Source organism: Ananas comosus, linkage group 19, assembly GCF_001540865.1.
Source record: "Ananas comosus cultivar F153 linkage group 19, ASM154086v1, whole genome shotgun sequence".
In the NCBI taxonomy this organism is placed as follows: Eukaryota; Viridiplantae; Streptophyta; class Magnoliopsida; order Poales; family Bromeliaceae; genus Ananas; species Ananas comosus.
The window spans coordinates 1,838,401-1,864,205 of record NC_033639.1 but is presented as its reverse complement, the minus strand read 5'-3'; the positions used below and the strand labels follow the sequence as shown (position 1 = coordinate 1,864,205).

General features: G+C 36.3%; 2 protein-coding genes across 17 annotated transcripts; one reads left to right on the top strand and one right to left on the bottom strand.

The window, feature by feature from the left end:
* On the top strand, positions 493 to 9,159 carry LOC109724875 (zinc finger protein CONSTANS-LIKE 9-like). Of its 2 annotated transcripts, none has more exons than XM_020253831.1 (5): positions 493 to 628; positions 1,458 to 2,447; positions 2,753 to 2,977; positions 6,564 to 6,886; positions 8,407 to 9,159. In XM_020253831.1, the coding sequence occupies exons 2-5, from the start codon at positions 1,890 to 1,892 to the stop codon at positions 8,534 to 8,536; spliced, it is 1,236 nt and encodes a 411-aa protein (XP_020109420.1). In that variant the 5' UTR covers positions 493 to 628; positions 1,458 to 1,889; the 3' UTR covers positions 8,537 to 9,159. The 2 variants fall into 2 exon arrangements, with proteins under 2 accessions (XP_020109420.1, XP_020109419.1); XM_020253830.1 differs by lacking the exon at positions 493 to 628 and adding an exon at positions 691 to 757 and having other exon boundaries at positions 8,407 to 8,546.
* Positions 12,243 to 25,800, bottom strand: LOC109724963. 15 transcript variants are annotated; one of them, XR_002220134.1, is made up of 5 exons: positions 25,390 to 25,800; positions 25,267 to 25,306; positions 16,361 to 16,453; positions 15,958 to 16,024; positions 14,488 to 15,746 (listed from the first exon to the last, which is right to left on the bottom strand). XR_002220134.1 is itself a non-coding variant. In XM_020253967.1 (4 exons), the coding sequence occupies exons 1-4, from the start codon at positions 25,367 to 25,369 to the stop codon at positions 12,440 to 12,442; spliced, it is 318 nt and encodes a 105-aa protein (XP_020109556.1). In that variant the 5' UTR covers positions 25,370 to 25,800; the 3' UTR covers positions 12,243 to 12,439. The 15 variants fall into 15 exon arrangements, 2 of the variants coding, with proteins under 2 accessions (XP_020109556.1, XP_020109557.1); XR_002220140.1 differs by having other exon boundaries at positions 16,385 to 16,453; XM_020253967.1 differs by lacking the exon at positions 16,361 to 16,453 and adding an exon at positions 12,243 to 12,443 and having other exon boundaries at positions 15,595 to 15,738; positions 25,267 to 25,800.

Genomic DNA, 25,805 nt, shown 5'->3' with positions numbered 1-25,805 from the left:
AACGGTCGAAAATTTATAAGTACAAAAAAATTTATACTTATAAAAGTATAGTAGCCCAACTTTATATATCGTTACGTACATTTCCAAATGATTAGAAGGAATTAAAGGAAAAAAAAAAAAGAGATGTTATTTTATAATATCAATGTATATATATACAGGTGTGTTTGTTTTTTTAAGATAATAACATCAAGTCCAAATCTGAGAGTAAACGGGCCACACATTCCGGGGCCGTGAGCATCGGATAGGGGAGAAGGGGGACGATGGGCAAATACGACATTTCACGCGCCGTGGAACAGGTCGCCGCACGTGCGCGCCGTCGATTCCGATCCGGAGCCGTTGGATATCCCGATCCCAACAGTCGCCCCCCATGTTCCCCCTTATCTACGAAATTGCCACTAAAAGCGTAATAAAAAAAAAATTAAAAAGGGAAAAAGCTCAAGTGGGCCCCACTCACGAGCCCCCCCCTTATTGGGCCCCACTCTCCCCTCTCAAATTCTCCTCTTTTTTAAGCTCTCTCTCTCTCTCTCTCTCTCTCTCTCGATCGAGAATATTGAAGTGATTAAGTGTGGGGAGGTGCGAAGAGGCGAGAAAGCTCCGATTTTGTTTTTTCCTGGGGATTTTTTTTGAGGTATGTTTGATGAATCATTTCTCCTTTTTTCGTGGAGCTTTTGGTATATTTTTGAGTCGTTTCAACGGTGGATTTAGCAAAAATTTGATCTTCGTTTTTCTTTTTAATGGTTTTCTCGGGGAGTTTAAGGTACTTTTTTATGAATCATTTCACTCTTTTCTTACAAATTTTTAATTTTATTTGGGTTTTTTTTTTTGGATGATGGGTTTCTGAAAAATTTTATTTTATCAGGTATTTTTTCTTATATCCTTTTTAGTAATATTTTTGGGTTGTTTAAACTGTGAATTGCTCAAGAAATTTACTTTTCTTTTTATTTTTATTTTTTATCTGGGGAGTTTTAAGGTATTTTTGTTGAATCATTTTACTTTTTTCCGTTTCTTAAGCAGTGGATTACTAAAAAAATTTTACCTTTTCGTTTCAATTTTTGTTTTGTGGGAGTATTACGTGCTTTTAGTTGAATCATTTTACATTTTTAGGGTTCTCAAAATTATATAAATAAGTGAATCAATCTCCCTTTTTCAATTTGGTTTCACTCTTTTGCTGAACCCCTTTTTTTTTTTTTTCTGTTTTTTTCCTGAAACCTCATGTGCTGTGTGAGATTTTCTTCTTTTTTGCCATGATTTATCTGCAATATGTTTCATTATTTAAGTAATAAATTTTATCCCTTTATTTTTTTAGTGGATTACCTAATCTGATGGGCTTTTATTAGTGAAGTAAAATAGCTTGAGTTATTCTATTGTGTGGCTAATTCTATTTTCAGAGATAATCCTTTTTTCTCTCTTTTTTTTTTTTTTTACTTATGTATAATTTTGTTTCCTCTGTTGTGCAGATTCTGGTCACAAATATGGCTTCTGTAGACTCCACTACAAATATTTGCTGTGGATTCCTTTGCTCACTTTGTGTGGAAGCCAAATTATTCCTTTAAATTTCTGGGATTAAAAAAAAAAACAAAGCTTTTTTTTTATTTTTTATTTAAAGTAGCAGATTTGAAGTAGATTCTGCTAGTATAATTTAGCTGAAAGAAACATGGGATAAGCAGATTTTAGAATACCTATTGGATCATCTCCATTTTCTAATTGTTATTGCCCTCAAATTGTCATTAGGTTCTAAGTTTTGTGAATATTTATTGCAATCATATGTTAACATACATCTATTCCATTCTCTTGAATGGTGTTAATATTTGACTATAAAGAAGGAAGGTTTTTCACCCCTATAAGTCATAGGCTCTTTTGATTTTCTTGTTGGTACTTGCAAAGAAAAAATGGGCCTTCTCTGTGATTTTTGTGGGAAGCAAAGATCTATGATATACTGCCGGCCCGACGCTGCTTGTTTGTGCTTATCGTGCGACCGGGGTGTCCACGCAGCGAACGCCCTCTCGTGCCGCCACCTGCGCACTCTCCTTTGCGGGCGATGCAATTCGCAGCCAGCTATTGTTCGGTGCATCGAGGAAAACATATCCCTTTGCCGCGGTTGTGACTGGAGTGGGCATGGCGGATCAGCGTCCGCTCTGGGGCATAAGATGCAGCCCATCAATTCTTATTCGGGTTGTCCTTCGTCAGCAGAGCTCTCCAGGCTTTGGTCCTTTGCTTTAGAGATTCCGCCTATATTAGATTCGAATTGTCAAAAGGTCTTGGGAATGATAAGCGTTGGCACTAATAGTTTTGACAATTGTTGCGGACCTTCAAATGGTAGGGATAATGATCTTGGAGCCAATGGCGAGTTGAGTACTTCCGTTGGATCCTCGTTGAAGTTTGTGGAGAATCCTTTGCCGTTTACTTCGGATCAACAGGCTAGGTTGATTGATCCGACAACACCAAAGGTGTGCAATCTGATCTGGAACTATGTTCATACACGCATTACCCTATTTGGTGCATATTTCGTTTGAATAATGGGAACTTTTGCAATTGTGATTTTTAAGCAAATTAATTGTCTTCTGGTCATTGTTATGTATAACGTAGTGACTTTTAAGCTAAATGTTACATCTTATCTTAAATATGAGGAGAAGTGGTAAAGCAAGTTTTGCCTGAGGCTGTGTCTATTAGGTTTGCTGATATTGAACAATAATAATAAGGTGGTTACTTATAACTATATGGTGTGATTTATATGTTGAATTCCGCATGCCAGTTATGTTGTACCGAGACAAATGGGCACGAAACCTGCAAGGATGATCACTTGTACGAAGACCTCAATGTGGATGATATTGATTTGTCTTTCGAGAACTACGAAGAACTCTTTGGTGGATCTCAGAATGAATCAGGGCAACTATTTGGAGATGCCGGAATGGATAGTCTGTTTGAAATGGATATTTCAGCAACCACCTCAAACTGTCAGGGTGCATTGATGGCAGAGGTATTGTTACATAACTCTCTCTCTCTCTCTCTCTCTCTCTCTCTCTCAACCTTTTTTTTTTCTTTTTTCCTGATATAATACTACTCCATAAGCAGTTATTTGTTTTCCTGCCGTAGAATAATTGTTCTAACATTGATAAAATTTAAAATATATAAAAAAATATTAAAATTAGCTTTCTATATTTATAACTATTTTAATAATATATAATAACATATACATTATTTTTTGGGGAGCAGGGATTTTGTGGGGCAGGGAGTAGTATCTCCTCCCCCGCTTCCTCCTGTCCCCACGAGTGGGGAAAATTTTTTCCTTGTCCCCTTCCCGCTGGGACAGAATTCTCCCCATCCCTACACCATTCGGGGTGAATCCCTGTGGGAACCCAGGTCCGTAGGGGAAATTGCCGTCCCTATAATTGATTGATAATGTTAGTATTCCTTGCAACATCAAAATGATTTGGATAGCATGATTTAAATATAAGATAATGCAACAGCAGCCATGAAAAGCCTGAACATGTAGCGGCAGTTGCAAATTGGACTAAGAATAAACAATTTTTTTTTTTTTTTTTCCTTCTTTGTGAAACTATCTGCTCTAATACCCATTCATTAGAAAGTCCTTGGTTCAGGCTCAATGCCCAAGGATATGACATATCTAATTGAATCAAATCAACCAAAATCTTAAGCCTATCAGGCTTGGACCCATTATTATATATCAGCTTTTTATTCGCTTATTTGTTATTCGATGTCGAACTAGTCTCATGTGCATTCCTTAAAAAGAACTAATGCAAATGTCCTAATATATATAGGTAGGTCATCCAAAGTACTGTAGTTCCTTAGTTCTCTTATTTTTGCTTATTCTTCCATATGCTTTCCTTTTGTTTATTGCATATTCTAGTGTTTTCCTTCTGTTTATGGCATATTTTCATGATGATTTTGAATTCGACAGATTTTTGGCTATATTGCAAATGCCATACTTGCACTTTGGCTTGTGTCTCAAATCCCCTTTGTATAAATAATTGAATCACTTTAAACCCTACACATGGACATGATCGCTGAATTCAGATTGGCTTGTGTCCTGAATTGAGAGCCCTGAAATTTTTGGGATGTTCGCTGAATTCGGATCAAAGACTTTGTAGGAACAAGTTGGTGGATGGCAACGGTTATATTCAATGGAATACAGTCCAATATATGAATATATCCAACAAATTGTCCTACAAACAGCTAATTTTGATAACTCTAGTGAATAAGAAAATTCTCTTTTATTTAAGTCTACATCTATAATACAACTTGCAACTTAGATAGATGTTCAGTTATAGAACAAACATGATATGTTAAACCGTTACAGTGGATTCTTGCATCCAAATTCAATTATCATCCCAAAGTTTTAGGCCGCAGGGTTCAAATTGGGGCAAATTTTTATGCTGGGATAAAGGGAGCGTGCCACACGGTCAGAGGGCGGTGGTAAGGGTGGGGTGTTGAATTGTGACACTAGCGAATCAGCCTATGTTTTATTTAGCTTACTTCACGTGAATTGCGTTATTTAGTTTACTTCATGTGAGTAGCATTTGTGCCCATCATGTATTCCCCCTACTACATTTGTGCTGTGCAGTATCTTGGCCAGGCACAAACTGTTCAACTGTTTGAAACGCTGACATATGTAATTATGATGTTCATTCAATTCAACTACATGATACCTCATGCCATTCCAAAATAATGAAATTAAATTTCCACTAATGATTAAGCCAGCAACAGTAATTACAACTTTCAAAGTTCATGTGCATGTATGGTGACTTTCTTTATCAAGAATATTATCTGTTGTATTTGTAATTTCTCTTTTTTCTGTGGCACTGTTGCTGTTCTTTGGAAATATCAGCAGTTCTTTTATTCTCTTTGTTAAGACAGTCGTCAATTAATTTCTAGTTTTTGCCTGTCTTTTATTTTCATATCTGATGTCACAGTGACCTTAGTTAAAGCCAAATTGTATGGCAAACAGTTGTTTAGCAGAGCTACGACCATGGAAAAATGGGTAAGAGCCAAAAGACTAATTTCATAATGAGGACATTTTCACTCAGGTGTCAATTTTTGGTTGTGGTTTTCCTTTGTCCCGAGTAGCAACCTCTCAGGCCTCTACAGGCTAGATATGGAGATCACTTAGTACTTACAAGTTATACGTAGTTAAAGAGTTGTCAGGCATGCGGAAGGCTCCAGACAGTGATGGCTCTCGAGGTACACTTGGCGATCTATCAATCCCTCCCGGTTGGCATGGCATCGAGGAGAGGCTTGTGGTGAATTGGATTTCTCCTTTAGAATCTCAAGTGTAGAAAAGAGATTTGTGGGGAACTTTGTTTCTTGGGAGAGAATTGGAAAGTTTTTTTCCCCTCCTTTTTGAGAAACAATATGCAAAGCACAAGAACGAGAAAATACATTTTGGATTTTTCTCTCATTGGCTGATCCCTCGAATAAATAGGAGGAAAGAAAGGAGAGGCATAGCAATCTCATTCCTCTACCCATGTCCCAAATACGAAGATTTATAGATACTTCATGTTGGCTGCCGTGTCTATATCATCCGATACATCTCCATTATGTGTCAGATACTTGATACGGGTACTCAACATTTCAATAGTTAGGAAAATGCTCGGATACTTGAGGGATAATTGAAGGATATGTGAGGGATATTTGGAGGATGTGGTGTGGAAGTCTTTAGGGTGTAATTTGGGAAGCATTTCATTCTTAAATGATCCAGATCGAAAACATGCTATTTAAGCCATCCTACTTATGCATTTGGATGACACTTGCATCACGGATCCGTGGTCTATATACTCGAGTACTAATGTTTGTATGCTCAAAATTTTGTTTCTTGATCAACAAAGCTTGACTAGATTTGCATCTTTGCAAAATTTAGTAAGTTTATTGCTTTATGTTTTCTAATCATGTAACATATTTTTAAATATATGTATGTTTTACGAATAGCATGTATTATGTATTAGCTTTATCACCGTATAACTCAAAATCATATTGAAGGGTTTTAGAACTTGCCGTGTTGCCAAATCCACATCATATTGTGTCCATTTCTCGTACCTGCATCTGTGCAACATAACCCAGATGTCTCTCTCGGTGGGTTAAATCCAACATGCTTGTAAAGATACATGGGTGATGTTGTGGCACCAAACATTGATCAAGTGCGAATTAAAAAAGGCCTTGTAAATGCTAACATGTACAAGCATCATTTGCTAATATTTATTTCTCATGCTGATCAGTTTAGGTAAGGAAGATTAACCTATTCCTAATTGTATAGGTTATAATAATAGGTCGATAGATAAACTTTCGTCTTAAAGTGGGGGAAAGAATCAACTAGACTCCATATCTAAGATGATCGAGGAAGCAAGACTATGTAGATACCAAGTATGACTAAGTTTGACCATGTAATTCGGTTACACTTAGTCATTCATTTACTGCAGTTCAATTATTCTTTTCCTGGTCCAGGACTGCATGCCTTTCTTTGTGCTATTGTTGGTTTTAGCATAGTTATGTAAGCATTATCTTATTGCTCTATCAATAACTGATGACTTTTGGTCGCTGTATTCTTGCAGGCATCATCTTCTGGACAGGTTGAATCGACGCATGCAGCATGCAGCACCGCAGCATCTGCAGATTCTTTGATGTCGAATCCAGGAGTCGATTCCGATCCTATCCCATGTTTCCCTTCGATGCAAGCTTGTTCAGCCCTCTCTCTTTCATTTTCTGGCTTGATCAGTGATAGCAAACGTGGAGACTATCGAGATTGTGGGATGTCGTCTATGGCTACTGTCGGTGACCCGCCATGGTACGCTGCTGGTCCTGAGGCCTCTTCATTCTCGCCAGCTAGCAGAGATAGTGCTGTGATGCGCTACAAGGAGAAAAAGAAAAATAGGAGGTAAGTTGGATCAAATATTTTGCTTGTAAGTGATCAGAATTTTATCCATTTTACCGTAGACTCTGTTACACTTTCAGCAATGATAATGCCATAGCATAGGTATTTTCAATTGTAGACTACACCATAACATTACAACAATACTTTTGTTACTAACAAGAGTAAACTTCGATTAGCCCACCCTTTGGTTTGAAAAGTTTTGCTTCGCTACCCAGTAGCTTTGTTTTTCTCATTTTAACGATCTGTCATTACACAGGGTGGCAACGTGTTGTAAATTACATACCACGGGATGGTAAGTGCAAATTGTACACTAGTAACTAGTAAAATGCTACATTTTTCCATCCTGTGGTTCGTAAATATAGCACTTTACTACGTTATGAATTGTAAATTGTAGCATTTTCCTACTCTGATCCCTATGGTGAAATTAAAACAAAACCGCAGATTAGCAAAAACGAAACTTTTCAAACTGCAGGGGGGCAAAATAAAAATGCAGTGAACTATGGGAGGGCTCATTGAAGTTTTTTCCTATTATAAATGATCGAAATATAATCATGAATATTAATATGTTGCTGTTGTGGCTGTAATCTTTGTCACTAGTAGAGAAAGAGAGAGAGGAGGTAGCATACTATGGTTTGAAATGCGGACACGTAGGATGGCTAATTGATGTTGAAAACGCTGAACATGAAGTTTGAAAATGTGGGCATGTAGGAGGGCTAATTGATGTTGCTTTCCTTAATTTATTTTCAAAGTCACAATGATTTTTCAAAGTCACAAACTTCTTCATTTATTGTTACTTCAACATCATATCATCATTTATTGTTACTTCAACTTCATACCATCAAACTTTATGTTCCCTACTTCTGAAGACTTATCTTTTGGATGAATTCCACAAGATGCTGTTGGTTGCATGGTTAATACTTAGTTTTTAGTTCGAAATACGGATTAGTGACTAATCCTCAGTAGACGCAATAGGTTCAAAAGAGTGTAACATCTGTCGTCCGCCATGAACACCCTAACCATTACGTGCCTGTACCATGCTTTTTGAACATAGGCTATTACAATTGTTTAAAGTTTTTACAAGGCCACGTGGACATCTTACCTCTTGAAGAAATAACCTGGTCCAACCAAAAATGTAGAAAGAGTTTGTTGTACCATATCTAATTTACCTTTGATCGGTCCGTGTAATTTCAAATGGTCCTACGTTTTAGTAGGAATCTACTTAAAAGATCGTGTTGGTTTCGCACGTCCACTATTTCAACTTGAAGAATCTTGTTACACAAGTTCTATTCTGCAACCCAACAGTGCATCTCATTAGTTTCTGTCACAACATGAGGTAGGAGATTAAGATTGAATCCATCTAACTTGTGAGATAAAGGTTTTTGAGTCATTAATGTGCGTAAGCAGATCAAATCACTGAATAAGTAGGTTTAAATGCTGGATAGGTTGATCATTTGGAGCCGATATTAATTCCTTTAATCCTTTAAATTGTTTAAACTACTTACCCCTCCAATCTTTTTGAACAGATTTGAGAAGAAGATCAGGTATGAATCTCGTAAAGTCCGGGCAGACACAAGAAGAAGGGTGAAGGGGAGGTTCGTCAAGGCAGGGGATGCTTATGATTACGACCCACTCCACGACGCAAAGGGCTGCTAGTGATCACAAGGCGCGTGCTTCATGTTACAACGATCGACTATGAAACCAGAAAAGAAAAGATGGAATTAAACAAATACATAATCCTCCTTCCTTTGCGTTAACTACTTCGATGTTTAAAAGAAAAAAAAAAAAAAAAAAGAAAGAAAAAAGAACAGTTCAACTATTATGAGCTGTAAATAAGAAATCCGGGTGTTGTATTCTGCAGGATTTCTGCTTAAGAGAAAAGCTTTGTGCAAGTAAATAAGGCAAGTGAACCTCATGTTCTCCGGACATTGATGCGGTGTTCTTGTAAATATGGCTGCAGACAAATATCATCTAGACAAGGAAAAACACCGCAGCATGCCAGTTGTAGTGACCGGTCACCTTTTTCTGTTTTTCTGACCCATGTTGACGAGTTACTGATGCTATGATCAACCTGCGGTTTCATGAAATCAAAGGTGAGAAAGGTTTTTGCTCAGCTGTTTATACCTACTTATGTATAGAATTTCCATGAAACTTGTAGAGAAGAAAAAGAGAAGATCTACTGTATCTACTCAATAAGAACAAATCTTGTATTTATTTTTGATGTCAAAGAAAACATATCTAATATAATAAGAGCATCGCCGAAATGCCTTTTATGTTTACTTTGCTATTTATTACTTTCTTTTCGAACCTTTCAATTTTATCGAAGATTTTTCTACGGATTTCTTGCCTCTTCTCAACTCCCCTCCTGTTTTGATCTGAAATTCTGTAAAAGTGTTTAATAACTTAGCCATGTTTCTATGCTGATAATGAATTGTTTCAGAAACCTGTGCTTGTTTAGATAATGATAGGCTAAATTTGTTATTCCTGCTTAAAGATGCTAATTTTGTTTCTGTTCTCACATATTTAGCTTTACCCCCCTCTCTCTCTTTTCTCAAGTTACTGGTTGTTCTATTGTTTCATCTTCAGATAGTGCTCCCACAAGTTATCTATTTGTCTTTTCTCTCCTATCGATGTACGTATGTGCGTGAGTGACAGTGTTAAGATTTTTTAAGCTGTTTTTTTATCATATCGATCTTTTGAATCTCGAGTTAAGTGTAGAAAAACAGTTAGGCACAATCGGTGGATAAACATTTCTATAGAGTAATTTTACCATCCATGATATCCACCTATGGGATTATGTTACAAAAACATATGTATAATGTTAAATAATAAAAGCTCCAAAGGCCCTTATCCTGGAAATGTTGCAATGTACAACGTGTTTGTATTTAACAGGTCAAGTTGCTTCGCGACAAAGGGAAACTTAGATCAACAAATAAGCTTGTCTCAAAAGTCCACTTTTTCTACAGCCCCACGAGCCAAACCATTACTTCACTTGTCCTATCAAGTTAAAAAAAAAAAAAAAAAAAAAAAAAAAAAAAATTTAAATAAAAGAAAGAAAAAAGAAAAAGTGAACTAAAGTGAACTTAACTGGTCCGAGATAATGTCATTATCAACTCTTAAGCCTCCGTTTGGTTTGGTTGGGGGTTTAGAGGTGGAATAACTCTTAACCCCCATTTTATCCCCAAACACTTCTAAAAATGGGTGGGGTTAGCTAATCCCAGCTAACCCCACCTCAAAAATACTATTTTTTACTATTCTGGACTAACTCCAACCCCCAACCAAACACAAAAATACTCTAATCCCATCTGAACCCTAAACTTAACCATATCCCTGGAATAACTAGTTTTTTCTTAACTCCGAACCAAACGATAGTTAAGTGTTTTGGCAAAAAATGTCAAACCCTTGCTTTGGTCAAGAGATTAATTTTTTTTTAGAATAATATTGTGGGTAAATTGATTTGGGCTAATCTAAGAAAGGCAAAAACAAAGTAAACTCAATGATTTAAAATTTGAAACCGTTTATGATCCAAAAATATTGTCAGACCACGAGTCATTAGTTCAACTGATAGCTCAACTACTGAGTTCAATAACATTAGCACAATGTCATAAATATTTAATTATTAATTTTTCATGCCATATATAATAAAAAATATATATACCAAGTATAGCATTCTTTATTATTTTTAAATATTATTATATTTTATATAATTACAAATGTATCTAAAATGTAGATTATTAAAAAACTATTAGCATATTTTTAGTTAATTATTAAAATAAAAAATAAAAAAAATCGGTCAGTTCTTGTAAAATCGTGCCAGCTCACGAGTTCACCGACCGAACCATTGGTCTGGAAGGATTAAAGCGAGTTTTAAGCCATTTATATTTTAAAACACTAATTAAACTTAGGCCTACACCTACCTTTATATTTTGAAAGTTTCAAAGAATTTAAAAATACTTTTAATCTTCTGTCCTCCAATGTTATAAAATTACTCAATGTCCTTGTAAAAGTACATATTTTTCACGTTGAAATATCATACTAATTTTGAAAAACTTTCAAACCTACCTTTATATGTAACTTTTCATCCGAACTGAAGTAAAAAGTGAACAAATTCCTGGTATACTCCTTATTCTACTTTTTATCAATGCCCTCTGAAATTTTAACTCATAAATACACTTTAGTTATACTTATTACTGAATTAATTATATTCTTTGAAAAAATATTAAACAAAATGCTATAGAAATTCTTTAATTAGATGCTAATAAACAATCTCATAAAAATTGTTAATAAATCTTTTAAAATCAGCTATACAAGCTAATTTCAAATAATTATGGAATGGTATGAAAAAATTACGGAACGATTTTAAATAAATGCAACTATTTTTTTTAATATAGAAAATGTATGGAGCTCTCTCAACAATAAGCTATTTTGAAATAGCTTTTCAACTTTATTAAATATTTTCTCACCCTCTTCTCTTTTATTTGATTTGATTTATTTCAAGCATTAAAGTGAGAATTTCAAAAATTTAAACAACAATTATATCAATTTATGACTTTGATTGGCTTTTTTTTTTTTTTGAAGAATTAGCAGCTTAATAGCAAATGAACTATTTAATTTTCACAAATTTGTCAATTATATGGACCAACGAAAAGTTAAAATAGTTTATGGTCGTGTTTCAAAATAATCTACATTTGAGGGGTCTTATACACATTATTTTTATTAGTTAGTAGGGGAATAAATAATGGAGATCAGAAGATTCAAAATAAGGGGTAAAATATGCAATTTTATATTTAACATATTTTATATGATAAAAAAATTGGATTAAAGCCGAATGTCCCGACCCTTGACCCGGTCAATAATTCTTCTCGGGAAGAACGTAGGGGTGCGAGACGGCTGCAAAGTATGACCCTCGAAGTATGCGCCCACAAAGGATCAAGCGATTAGGCCGATGAGGGATCGATTCAGCCGGGTTCGAAAACCTCCACAGTAAATTCGCTTCGACAGGATGAGCCGAATGGATAGGAGAAGTCCAGAATTCGACTAAGAAATAAGCCGAATGGCTAAGCAACTTGTGATCCGATCGGCAGGAAGAGCCGAAGATGACTTTCTATTGAATAGCAAATGGAAAAAATTACACGAGTAGGGAAGTGATGCCCATAGGGCAGACAGACTCCAAGTATGAAAACAGGGGAATGATGCCTGTAGGGCAGACAGACTCCGAATATGCTAAATTACAGGAACTACTCCTAAGGAAAGCGGTAAATGCGAGAATAGAAAGATGCAGGAAAATAAAAGTGATCTTTTGTGCGCAGGGGCGAAGACCCTTTTTTAGGGTATCGTATGCCTATTTATAAAACCGTCTTTGCGTCAGTTATTGCTCTTGCACGATCAGCCACTATCTCCTGATTCGTAGGACCACCTTCGGCCGATCGGAACCGCTCGTAACTACTTGCGGTTGTTATAACTCCTCGGTCCAGTGCGACTCGCATGCGTCCGGTGTACTCTAGGTCTACCGTTTTAGCCGTCTTACGGATATGGACCCGACGTGCCAGCAGTTCGCGCCTAACTGGCTCAACATAAACTTATGGAGGTTAACGATAAGGATAAAATTAAAATAAAATGGGTATTTAAAGGCGTAATTGTGATATTACTAAATTTACGAGGGTATCTGTGATATTTCTAATCTTTTGAAAGATATAAATTAAAGATTCAAGTGATGTGGCACAAAGTCATGGCGAAAATTTTCCGGCACGGTACATGCCAGGCCGTCCCAATCACAAAAAACTCAAGTGTGTCGAAACATAATAATATAAAATATTTATTTTTTTTAGCAACAAAATATTATAACTATTTATTATGTATTTTATCAAATCTTTTAAATGTTATTGATAAAATTACTTGCAAATTTAAAGAATAAAAGTTTTGAGCAGTGCTATCAACATGGAGGTTGTATTGTACCGATATTTTGTTGATACGATATGACACAATAAATATGGTCTATTTCGATGGGCACTTAAATTATTAGTATAAATAAAATTACCCCTAAAAAATAATCTAATTGCTAATATACGCCCCACACAATCAAAACTTTCGGAAGTATAGCTCCTTGAAAAAAAGAGTCATCCACTCGTCCTCATCATGTTCATGGAATACATCTAAAAATGAGGTGTAAATTTTATACCCATTCATTCAAAGAGTTTAGCAACTCTTTTTGAATCTTTAATATTAAAAAAACAAATTGATTAGATTAGTACGAAGATATTACCTCCAGAATAAGTAAAGTGTAAGATTTATACCAACTTTTTAGTGTACAGATAATATCACTCTAAAAAGAAAACTTCAACCAGCCCCGATTGTTTAGCGTAATTTTATTTTGCCACTATTTCACCATAAAGACATGCTGCTAATACTATCCTATACATATATCTTTGGGTTAATTGCATACAGGTCCCCGCAAATATAGTGAATTACAAATATATCCCCTAAACTTTAACTTTCATAAATTATCTCTACAAAAGTCTTAATATTTTCAGATATATCCCTCTAGGGACATTTTTATAAAACAACCCTCTAAAATTTTAAAATTTGCGAAATAAACCACTCAAAATTTTATTTGTAAAACTAACCCTCTTTTTGCCACGTCGGCGCCACGTCAGAATTTTTTTTAAAGGCGGTGAATCGTTCACCGCGTTCTCCCATTTCTTTTAAAGACGGTGAATCGTTCGCCGCGTTCTCCCATTTCTTTTAAAGGCGGTGAATCATTCAACGCTTTCTCCCATAACTTATTTACTGTTATTTTCTATATTCCATATATAATCCTAACAACCACATAAAAATTCTAACAAATTACATATAATCTTAACAACCTTTAAATTTTAATAATTTATCTATATAATTTCATATAATTTTAACTGCCTTTATATGAAATTATATGGATAAATTATTAGGATTTAAAAGTTGTTAAGATTATATGGGATATAGAAAGAAACAGTAAATAAGTGAAAGGCGGTGAATGATTTACCGTTTTTAAAAGAAATGGGAAAAAGCGGTGAACGATTTACCGCCTTTAAAAGAAATGGGTAAAAGCGGAAAACGATTCACCGCCTTTGTAAGAAAACCCTGACGTGGCGCCTACGTGGCGAAAGGAGGGTTAGTTTTACAAATAAAATTTTCACATGATTATTTTGCCAATTACAATTTTTGAGAGGGTCATTTTATAAAAAAGCCCTCCCTCTAGTTTGTTACCGTTAGAGAACAGTTAAAAAACTATTTATATTTCCTATTTTGCCATCACAAATATGTCATTCTAAAAGTTATAACAGTATAATATAAAAGAGGTAAAAATGTCAAAAATTAACTAGGATAAAATATTTAATCTATGATTAACTAAACTTTTCAAACGGATTCTAAAACATATATGAAAACATTAGAACTTTTGTAAGAATAACTTATAAAAGTTGAATTTTACAAAAATATATTTGCAATTCACTATGTTTGCGAGGACCTATATGCAATTAACCCTACATTTTTTAACACCATATAATTTATAAGATGTGGCAGTTCATGCCTTGTGATCTACAAATTAACTGCAGGTTCTTACAATAAAATAAAAAAAATAAAATTGTAGGATAGCAAAGTAATATTTCTTGAATGATATGGTAGCAAAATGAAAAGAAGGCGAAAAACATGTCCCAAGAGAGTTTTTTTTACAGGTAATGCATGTTAAGATTCAAATTTTACAGGGATATTTTACAGATAATTTTGTTGGAGCCCATGCCACATAGTTGAGTTGCATATAATTAGATCAATGATGATGATTCATTAAAATTTTGGAGATGCGAAATGTTAAATTTAATCATTGGAGTGTGAATAAACAAAAAAAATTGAACTTCCAAGTGTTTGTAGAATCTAAGACAAGCTCATCAGTAAATGTAGGGACTGATCACAAACATGAGAAAACACTTGGACAGTTAAAAAGTAAATAGTGCATTTAGAAAGGAGTACCTGTAACTTCAAAAGTTTAAACTTACTACCTAATCTTATATTACTCTCCATTTCTGAAAATTTTCCTGCAAATTTTGTCTGAGTTTTGTGGAATTAAACAGTATTCATTGAAAAGCAATTTTTTTTTACAGATCTACTAGGTTTCAATGTACAGTTAGTTAAAAAAATCATTATGCATTTATGGGGATATGTGTAAAATAAATATGATGGTATGCTAGGTAATAAAATCAAACTTTGAGAAGTTCAAAAACCTATTTCAAAACGCAGAGTAGTTCAGATATAATTCGAACATTTTTACCTTTTGTTTGCACCATTTATACTTTGTAAGCTTTATCTGAATAATGCATGTATAGCTCTCAGGACTCCGACAACAAAGAAGGCAGCAGCATGTCACGAACCTAAATCGCTTGTTTAGCCCGTGTGGCGCTCGCCTTCCTTCAGAAAGTGAGCAAGCCTACCTCTCTACTTAGTTAGGACCTATTCGCCCTAAGCTAAGTACAAGAGAGAGTTTTAGGACCTTCCTTCGTGAAGGAAGGTGAGCGAGGCACAGGCTAAACAAGCGAATTAGTTTAAGTCCGTGACAAGCAGCAGCAGCAGCAGCAGCAGCAGCAGCAGCAGCAGGAAGCAGTGATAGAGCCAACAATGGATTGTTGATGCACTTGACCGCATTGCGGAACCAACTTGACCATGAAGGTAATGTAAAACCGGCTTACTTGGCGCTTGTGACGAGACAGGATCTGATCATAGTGAAAAACAGCTTCTCAGCATCTTCGGAGACCCATGAGCTATCAGTGCATCCGCAAAAGCATTTGAAGAAATCAATGGGGCTTTCAGTTGTGAACTCATCCAGCAAAATGCTGTGTTCCTGAAACAACTTTACATTATTGGGAAGTATGTGCAAGATACGACAGATTTGAGTTGAAAAAATAAATAAATAAAGATAGGTCGTGAGCAAGATTGTCACGCCCCAGGGCCCTTTTTGTAAAGACTATTTGAAAAAAGCTCTAATTTGAAAACAACGTCAGCAAAAAATACCCCAATTAATTTTTTTTCCGTTGCCCACAAGACGAACATACCCGCCACAAACATAGGGATTCCTCTCTCCGTACAGACAGTTTCGCCTATATTCGCACGGCATATCACCTATTACATTCCACAACCAACAATCACCACTCACACACAAACATCCATTCAAATGATGTAAAAATGCTCATACATCAAATATAAAAATTCATCTATCATTTAAAAGTATTTCCCACCGAAAAACTTTATTTTAAGATATATGATTTACGAGAAAGCCAAAATCTTTTGAAAATTATTTCCCAAATAGAAACTTAGCCTTTTGAAATACGACTACCACGAGAGATAGAAAACCTTTTTGTCATAAATCCAAAATCCATAAATCCACAATTTTAATTATCCAAAAGAGTATACAACTTAACTGAACCACTTCAATGTCTAACTTAATTAACGAATTACCATTAATGGGTACAGAAAGATAACCAGAATCAATCATTGGATATGCACGGGACCACTAGAGCTCACTAGCTACATCGAATCTCGCGCACCGCCCTGACCCTCACCACATGTGTCATATGCAAAAACAGGGGTGAGAACCAATATGAGGTTTTCCAGTGAGTACAATAAGCCGACAAGAGCAAACTGGTCTTACCGGCAAGCGAGAGAGTAATCAACTAATTAACAACTTTTTAAAGACGACAAACAATTCACTGTCTTCAATACAATGCACAGTGCTCATTTCTCTATCATTTAGCCTCCCATTAATTTTTAAGTTTGGCGGGAAATATAGCTCATAGAAAGCAATGAAATATTCACCGCTTTTGAAAGCAATGAACGGTTCACTATCTTTATCATCAAACAGAAAAAGTTAAAGCCCTGGCACACAGTGCGCACTTGCCATTGATGTGGCAGGGTAGAGGGTTGGATCCCCCAATATCAATTTGGGAGTTAGATACCGAAATTTGCTCATGGAAAAGTTTTTTTTTTAACAAAAAACAACAACAGCACAAAACAAGATAATAAACCACTGAAACATATATTAGAAATCTAGCCACGTTAGAATAATGTAATCAACAGCAATTCTACTGAAAATCCTATATTTTAAACATATAAGTAATACACTGAATATACACATGCAAAAGTTCACCAAGCTGTAAAGCGAAGAGAACAATTCAAGAACAGTAAGCAAGAAATAAGTTTTGGAATCACTCGCCGCCATAGCTATTTTAAACATTAAATCAGCAAAGGCTTACTGTTAGTTAAAGAAATTACTATTTATTTAATCTGCTAGTATTCAAACAACTAAATATTATAGTTTTAATTATCTAAGCCAATCTAGCCCATGGTACTCTTCATTTACCCAGAATCGACACAACAACCTCAAAGCTCCAATTATTGGTGCAGTAAAAGGTGGTCATTTGACACGTATAACTCAACTCGCCCAAAAACAAAAAAAAATAAATAAATAAAAACTTTGGTCATCAAAGAAGAGCAATGGTGGTGGCTGTGCCACAACCATATACCTCACATATGCCACTTGTGGTGGTCTAACAATATATATTTGTCACTATGGCACACTCTTCTTCTCCCATTGTCCAGCCCATGCTTGAACTTGCTCTTTTTCTGGCCAAAACCCGCATGTTGTAGACTCTATTGTGACTTTTCCTTTTGGTAAATGTGATGCTAATTTCTTTTCTTGACTGTAAATAGAATGGTATGCCCAACTAGTTAGTTTGTGGGGCCAATCGAACAGGTCAATCACAGTAATCCCTTAATTCACCAACGCATTAATCCACTTCATTTAAAGTCTTGCAAGTAAAAGGGTGTAGGCATAGCATTACCCTATACATTCACCATGTCCATGAAGCAAAAGAACATTGTTTATGCTCCATAAGCGATTCAAGAGATCCTCTATCTCTTTCACTACTTACTTCCATGGCAACATCTGATATCCTCTTGAGAATCAGAAGGAAGAAGAGAAAGACAAGCATTTCGCAGCATTCTCTGCATGCACAAGCCAAAGTCAGGCTGATGCAATAAAAAAAGTTATGTGGACAGGCAAGAATTCATCCATTTTCACTAGGTAATTAGTTTCAAAATTAAAATAAATATTTTAGGGATCTTCTGAGTGCAGACCAGAATTAGCCAAATTTGCTCAGAATTCCTACAGCCTCAGATGCGAAGCATCTGGTGCCATGATTTATGCTTCTATCTCCAATGAGATTTGAGGGCTAGATTGGCAATCGAGCAGATTGCGAATCTTCGAACTCTGATTTATAAACTGTTATGTTCATGTGACTACCTAAGAGAGTGTGCATAATTTGAATCTCATGTTTCACAATGGACAAATAAAGGTCAATTACACAAACATTTTAAGCATGCCCAAATCTTTCCTGACTCCTAATTTATTTCCCGATACCTAGACAAACATGCAGCGTACAGTAGTATAAATCGTATAATAACATGGATCTTGACTACAAATATGAAAACAACATCTTTTTGTTCTCTTTTTTTTTTTGAGAGAGAGAGAGAGAAAGGTAGCAAGCTACTACTTTGTTCACATTTTAGAAATGAACTCAGTTAGAAATAGAAAACAATTGGGCTTCAAACTTGGGATCTCGAATACCAACCAGCAAACCCTTAGCCAACTATGTTAGGTACGGCCGGTAAATATGAAAACAAATTTACTAGTAGAACGTATCATGAATTCAAACACTTGTGAGAGCAACCTAGGTTAATGAAGATAAAAATATACATATCGACATACATGTATATGTATACACACGTACATATCTTCAAAGTACATAGTTCAAATTAGTTGTTCACCTTGGAAGCTTTCGAAGGAAAGACCAGGTTTATCCACACAAATAGAGAATCGGATGACTTTAGCAAAAAGTACAACAAACAAAACTTACGTGGATGGAAAGGCATGTAGTACGAATAACATTAAAGATGTCTGATTTGATTGATGGAGAAACCTAACACCCTGTTTGGATTGGGGATAATGATGAGGATAAGCAGTTATCCCTGTCCTTATCCCTAAACACTTTTTTGTAATGTGGGAACAATAGTTCCCACCCCCTCGGTGGAATAGTGCAATCCCGGTACGAAGATTCCCCTGCTACCCCTGGCTTCGTCCTTTCACCTCCTTCCTCACCTACTCCCTCTCTCTCTCCTTCGCAGCGTCCTCCCGACATATCTCACCTACTCTCTCTCTCTCTCGTTATCTCTCTGCTTCTCAACGGCCGGTGAAGCGTGCTCCCGTCGTCACCTTCACCTCCGCTTGTCGGAAGCCCTACTTTTTTAGGGTGGTTTGTGCACGCTCCCTTTTGCCGTGCGTGATGCAGATCTATAGGCAAAGGGTTTGCGGGCTCCCTGAGACCGTCTGGACATCTGATCGGGCATTTTCTCCTTCTATGTGGGTTTGCGAGACCCCTTTGCCGCCTGTCCTGCAGATCTGTGCGATCCCGGACAGCCACGGTAGGGTTTGCGGCCTCCGCTCCTATATTGACCTTCGATCCTGGGTCATGTGCTTTTTTTGGCTGGTTTGGGCGACCCTGTTTGCAAACGGTGTTGCAGATCTGTGAAAGAAATTGTGAACAATGTTGCAGATCTGTGAACGGTGTTGCAAATCTGGTTTAGGCGACCCCGTTCATAGGTGTCCTTTTTTACGGGGTTTCGGCGATCCCTTTGGCCAACGGTAAAAGTTGAACGACTGTGATTTATATCTCTTTCTTTTTTTGTTGGGTGTTCTTATTTCTTATTTGCAGTGACCCTTTTTTGGCTGGCACGGTATGCCGCCGCCGCTTGCGAGGCGTTGTATCGGCACTATCGCCCTACCTCGCGAACGTGCCTTGCTCTGTAGCTTTCTGTGGCGACACTGTAATTAAGGAATCCTCTCTTCTTGCTGTCCTATTGCACGCCTCACTTGCTTTGGAAGGTAAATTTTTTTCGAGCTTTCGACAATAACATCTGTTATGAAAAAAAAATTGTGTCGGCAAATTACTTGTTCTAAATTGAGAGATGGCCAACTAGGAAATGAACTTGGAGTTATTCCGTTTTTTATATTGCCGAACAAGTATAGGAAATGGAACATACTGGATTATTTGGCAATGATGATGGTTTTCAATAGTATTCGTTGGATGGTATGGATGTGAACATCCATGCAACCCCATACTAATTGGAAGCCATATGAGCCCTCTAAAGACGATGATTAACGTTTGTTAAACATGTGTACTTCGATATGTTGTAATTACGTCTTTATGATTATCGATTTGGCGATGATGCCGGTTGCCGTTACCATTTGATGGTAGGCATGGAAGTACATTTCTATGCAGCCCCATGGTAATCGGGAACCCCCTGAGCCACTTGCCCCCATCGCAGCACTTTAATTAGAGAGCAAAGTTGTTACACTTTGATACAATATCTTGTGGACAGCCTTACTTCTAAATATATCATCATTTAAATTTCGCATCTACACTTGAACTATATATCATCATGTGTTGAGATGGTTACATATCTCTTGCTCCGATGAAATGTTTTTGTACATTGGCCAATAACTATATGCTGCTTTCATGCTTAGCAAGGTTTTGTTGTTCTGTTGCTTTGAATAAGGCTAGTATTCATTTCATATAATTTTATACTACTCTATAGGCTGATATGATTCACAACTACATTGTCATAATATGTTAAACCTACATGCTCCATGTGTCGACCCTAGCGAGAAAATCATAAGAATACAATTTTGTTTACATACAGATGCGTCCGGCGAAAAATGTGTCTAAGTCCAATTTAAACAGAGCTGGGGGTTTCAATAATGCATTCCCTTGCGGTAACGTAGAGGGTACCAGCAGGAGCCTCAATGAAACGAGGACCCGCACTGCGAACTGGACTGATCATCTCGATAGCATTTTGTTGAGTCTTCTAATGAAGGAGCACGCGCTTGGAAACTACGTTGGTCATAGTTTCACGCATGTTGCGTGGGTTAGAATCATTAATGATTTCAACTTACAAACAAGCCAGAACCTGACGAAGAAGCAACAACCGCCTCAAGGTTCTGAAGAGATTGTACATGACATATTACAAATTAGCGAATAAGAGCAGTTGGGGATGGGACAGTGTGAACAATATACCCACGGCCAGTGACCCTACTGACTGGGACGCAGTCATTGCGGTAAGACTTTATTACAGTAAATGCAGTTTATTCTTTCCCTATATTCTTCATGTATTCTAATTTTTGTAATTTTTCTTCAGGAGAATTCTGCTAATGCCAACTGTAGAGATAAACCTTTTCCAGCTTATAACTCCATTGCGTTCCTTTGTGCATCAACTGTTGCTACCGGCCGCTTTGGAATGTCGTCAGAAACGGCTGAACCTCCCACTGTTAATAGTTCATCAGTATCTTTGCCTGGTGAGGACGACACTATCATAGGAGTTAGACAGCTAGCAGTCAATCTCTTACCCAGTCCGTTTGAACCAGGTTCCTCGAGCACCCACTGAATGAAACCGCGACGGTGAATATATTTTCGCGTTCTCCTAGCCCTCCCCTCGTGCAACCCACTGTTGGAGCTACTGCTAGTGGATCAGGGCATAGCTCTGCGGGGAAATGACCTCGATCCCCACAGCCGTCGGTCCCACCACGGAAACATGCATCTTCATCCGGTAGCCAAAAGAAAAAGAGTGACCTAGCAACCGAGGCTGTTGCTGAGATGGTGGAAATAGGAAAAACAAAAGCTCGACCTCGTACGACAAATGTATTAGCACGAGCTCGCAACTCACCCAAATATTCCATCAATTGAAGTTTGCATGACAAGAGTTTATAATCTAGTGGGCACGGCGAATGAACGGGCTTTGGCTGCGGGGGATTCATTGCGGGATGACAAAAGTAGACAACTTTTTATGACCATGAATGATGAGCTTGCGGTTATGTGGATAGACCGCCAAGTTCAAATGCAAAACGTCCTGTATAAGCAACACTTTCTCGGGTTTTAGATGTGTATTTGGCAGCTCTCATGTGCACTGTAGACGCAGATGCTTTCTTATGTTTCATCTGCATTTTAGACTTGTTTGTTCTGTGCTGAGTATCTTATGTCGTATTATGTGCTTACTTTATTTATATGTTTATCTTGGAGATTTGCTCGTGGTTTTACCACACAATTGCATTACTAGTGACAAAATCTGCATGTTTAAACCTATGTGATGTGAACCCAGCTGTGATATCATGCATGTTATTAGTCTTTTTTGCACTGTAGTTGAGAATGTTTACTTGAGCTTTGGTATTAGTTTGAAATACGAAATTGATGATGTTGTATTCATTTCAGTTGACATGGGTGATGCATTATTTCGTTCAATTTTTTTGTCGACAACATTAGCAAATGTTATGTCAGTACTAGACGAGGATGATGATTATTGGGACCTAATATTTCGTGATGCTTTTTGATCAGGACTATCTTACATTTTCTAATACATTGCACAAACGACAGTGTCGAACGCGACTATTTTCTGGGCACGAAATAGTTAGTGATATTCTCAATGGTCATCCTAACAGAGGGTATCAACACTTTCGCATATCAACAACGACTTTCATCGCACTTCGTAATGTGCTACTCGGCCGGGGGTTGATAAGAAGAACACGATATATGACAGCTAATGAACAGCTAGCTATTTTTCTATTTTGCGTAGGTCATGTTGTGGCAAATAGAGCGCTTGTAGAAGCATTTCAACATTCAGAAGAGACAATTAGTGGACATTTCAACAATGTACTACGAACGATTGTAATGCGGAAAGATGAATATCTAACTATGCCGTCAAATAATGCAGTCGTGCATCCAAGGATCCGAAACAATCCCAATTTTCATCCATTCAAGGTTACTTTCCATAAGAACATGATTTATTGTTTCTGTATGCAATTTTTTCTGCACTTTTTTCCTAATGCTTCCTGTGTTGTAGAATGCAATTGGTGCAGTAGACGGAACACATATCCCTATAATTGTCGAAAGGAGTGAACAAGCATGATTTCAATGTCGCAAAGGGTTTACATCACAGAATATGATGGCTGCAGTATCTTTCGACCATATATTTTTCTTCGTGTCCACAGGTTGGGAAGGATAAGCAGCAGATATGCATGTACTTCGATGGGCCTGCGATACGGGGGTTTTTACAGTTTCTGAAGGTAAATGCGTAGTTATTGTTTAATATTCAAAATATTACTAATGGAGATTCTTGACTAAACTTTGTACTCATTTGCACAGGTAAATACTATTTGGTAGATTCGGGGTACACAAACACTGATAGGTTTCTTGAACCTTACCGAGGTGAGCGGTATCATCTCAGTCAATTTGACAGTTCTACACGAGCACACACGCATCGAAATCCCCGAGATCTCTATAATCATCGGCATGCACAGTTGAGAAATGTTGTAGAAAAAACTTTCGGTATATTAAAGAAGCGGTTTAAGATTTAAATCATAAAACTCCGTTTCCTTATAAAGTACAGTACTTGACTGCTATGGCATGTTGTGTGGTACATAATTTTATTTAACGACAATAAGGAAATGATATATATTTTTTAGAAGAGATAGACCGAGATCCTCTTGACGCAGATGTTGACGATCCGCCGACTGTTGCTACTGAAGGCGATGATTCGACATTCGGCGAGTCCTTGCGTAGTTATATTACCGAGCAACTATGGAATAGTAGAAGTTGAAATTTGCAGCTTTCACTTATTTGAACTTAAACGCACTGTAATGTTCGTCTGTAAGTTGTTTACGTTGATGTGTTGCATGATGTTATGGTTTTCTTATTCGAGGAATTTAGCATGTTGATTGCTACTATGGGGTAGTTGTGGTGATGCTTGTTTTTATGGTCTATTGGTTTCATGTATACATATATTGGTTTAGTTGAAAAGTTGATTTCATCGCGTTTGAGTAATTATGATTTATATTATATTCAATGTCATTTAGGGCATGTTTGTTTCACCGAAACTAGACTTTAGGTTGAAGCGGAATTCGGTGAAAACTACTTCTTTTCCACTGTTTGTTTTGTAGTTATGGAAGTAAAGTTTCATTAGTTCTGTTGTTTGTTTGGTAGAAAGTGTATGATGTAAAACTATAATTTATATATAAATAACGAATAATTTAATAAGTAAAAAAATATAATTATGTAAAAAAATATAATTATATTTTCTTATAATTAAAATCTAATTTAAAACAACTAAATTTTTTTCTTACAAAAAATATAGTAATACAACAATAAAATTATAAGAAAAAAAGATATTAATATTTAATTATCTAGTGGAGGAAAAAAGTATTGTTGTTGTAATTTTTTTGAAATTTCAAGCCCCTGTCATTGGTATTTACTCTTATCTGTTGTATTACATAAATATCATCTGTAATTAAAAAAATGATATACTTGATTTACATTTGCAAATGTATTTTTTCTAATTAATTAATTGATAAAATTTACAGTTTAATCCCCAAAAAAATTAAAACGTCAAAATTGGTCTTCTCCCTATTAAATTGAGAGAGGGGCAATTTCGGTATTTATAAATTTCAACAACCCATTATCCCCTCATCCCTATAAACCATCCAAACACTATTTTTCTTTTCCTTGCTTATACTCCTATTTCCATCCAAACAAAAAATTACTCTTATCCCTTCTTATACCCACACTTGTACCTATCCCTGTAATAGCTAGTTCTTGCCTATACCCGAACCAAACGATCCCTAAGTGTTTTATCTAATAAATTAAAATTAAAAATAGATACGTGAATACTAGCTATTTATGCCTTGTTATAACACCTATTACACAACGGAAAAGGCATCCATTATATATATTTACTAAGGTCATTACATAGTAAATTACACTTATATATACATCTTATATTAAATGGAACTAGGGTGTAATGGTGACTTCGTCATAGCTAATTGTTACACTTTATACCCATTTATGCTTCTTCTTTTTTTTCCTGTATCGATTTATAAGTATTTCATCATAGACAAACTAATAATTATCAACTCCGAGTATCTTTCTACAATTAAGAGATGGATGACGGAGCAAATTATCACAAGTTGTGGCGTAAGTCATTGAAATATCCAACAGCAGTGGACGATCACCATATACTCGAACATAGAAGTTTGTCAAAAATACCATAAAAGCAACTAATATGTGTATATACAAGCCATAATCGATTAACAGTTTAAAAAGTAAGATAAATTTATCTTATAGTTTTTTGAAGACATGACGAAACAAAAGGGAAGCAACTAATTCAAAGATTCCTTAGAGGAATAGAAGCCCAGACAAGCAGTTTAGGAACCAACTATGGTCTAGCATTAATGCATAAAAATTTGATATTAGAGGAAATTTTACCTTCTGGTTGGTTGTTCTCTGCTGAGGCTGAAACAATTCTCTGTGAACAATGATACCATTCCGAAAAAATAAGTGCTTCGATCAAAGTATCGAGCATCAGCATGGACGAAGAACAGGACAAACCATCTCATTGAATAAACATGCGCTTGGCTCCGTTTACTGTAAAAGCCTCCCGCACTATTGAAAAATCAATGGATCCCAGCATTCTCAGCGCAAATCGTCCTTTCTTCAGAAGAAAAATAAAATCCTTACTCGTCCAGCTGGTGAAGCTAAATACTTCATGGTTTGCCTCTCATCTTTCTCAAGCAATGAGAAGCTGCAATCAAACCATTGTCCTCAACCAAGCAAGAACAATCAAGTGTATACAATCTGTCGGAAAGTTTAATAACTTACAGATTGCCATGAACTATCCCATTGAGATCTTCCTAACCAATGTCGTCTGAAGAAATAGCATCTTGGATCAATTCCCAATTTGTAATCCTTAACCATTCCACCCTACGAATAATCATCTAACTCCGAGCATCGAATCAAGTATAAGG

Bases quoted from the DNA above. Each gene is read 5' to 3' on its own strand.
- LOC109724875 (XM_020253831.1), top strand. From the start codon at position 1,890: ATGGGCCTTCTCTGTGATTTTTGTGGGAAGCAAAGATCTATGATATAC. The intron at 2,448-2,752 runs GTGTGCAATCTG...TCCGCATGCCAG, and splicing joins TTGATCCGACAACACCAAAG to TTATGTTGTACCGAGACAAA. The intron at 6,887-8,406 runs GTAAGTTGGATC...CTTTTTGAACAG, and splicing joins GAGAAAAAGAAAAATAGGAG to ATTTGAGAAGAAGATCAGGT.
- LOC109724963 (XM_020253967.1), bottom strand. From the start codon at position 25,369: ATGCTGATGCTCGATACTTTGATCGAAGCACTTATTTTTTCGGAATGG. The intron at 16,025-25,266 runs GTAAAATTTCCT...GGAATGTAATAG, and splicing joins AGAGAACAACCAACCAGAAG to GTGATATGCCGTGCGAATAT. The intron at 15,739-15,957 runs GTATGTTCGTCT...TCAGGAACACAG, and splicing joins AATCCCTATGTTTGTGGCGG to CATTTTGCTGGATGAGTTCA.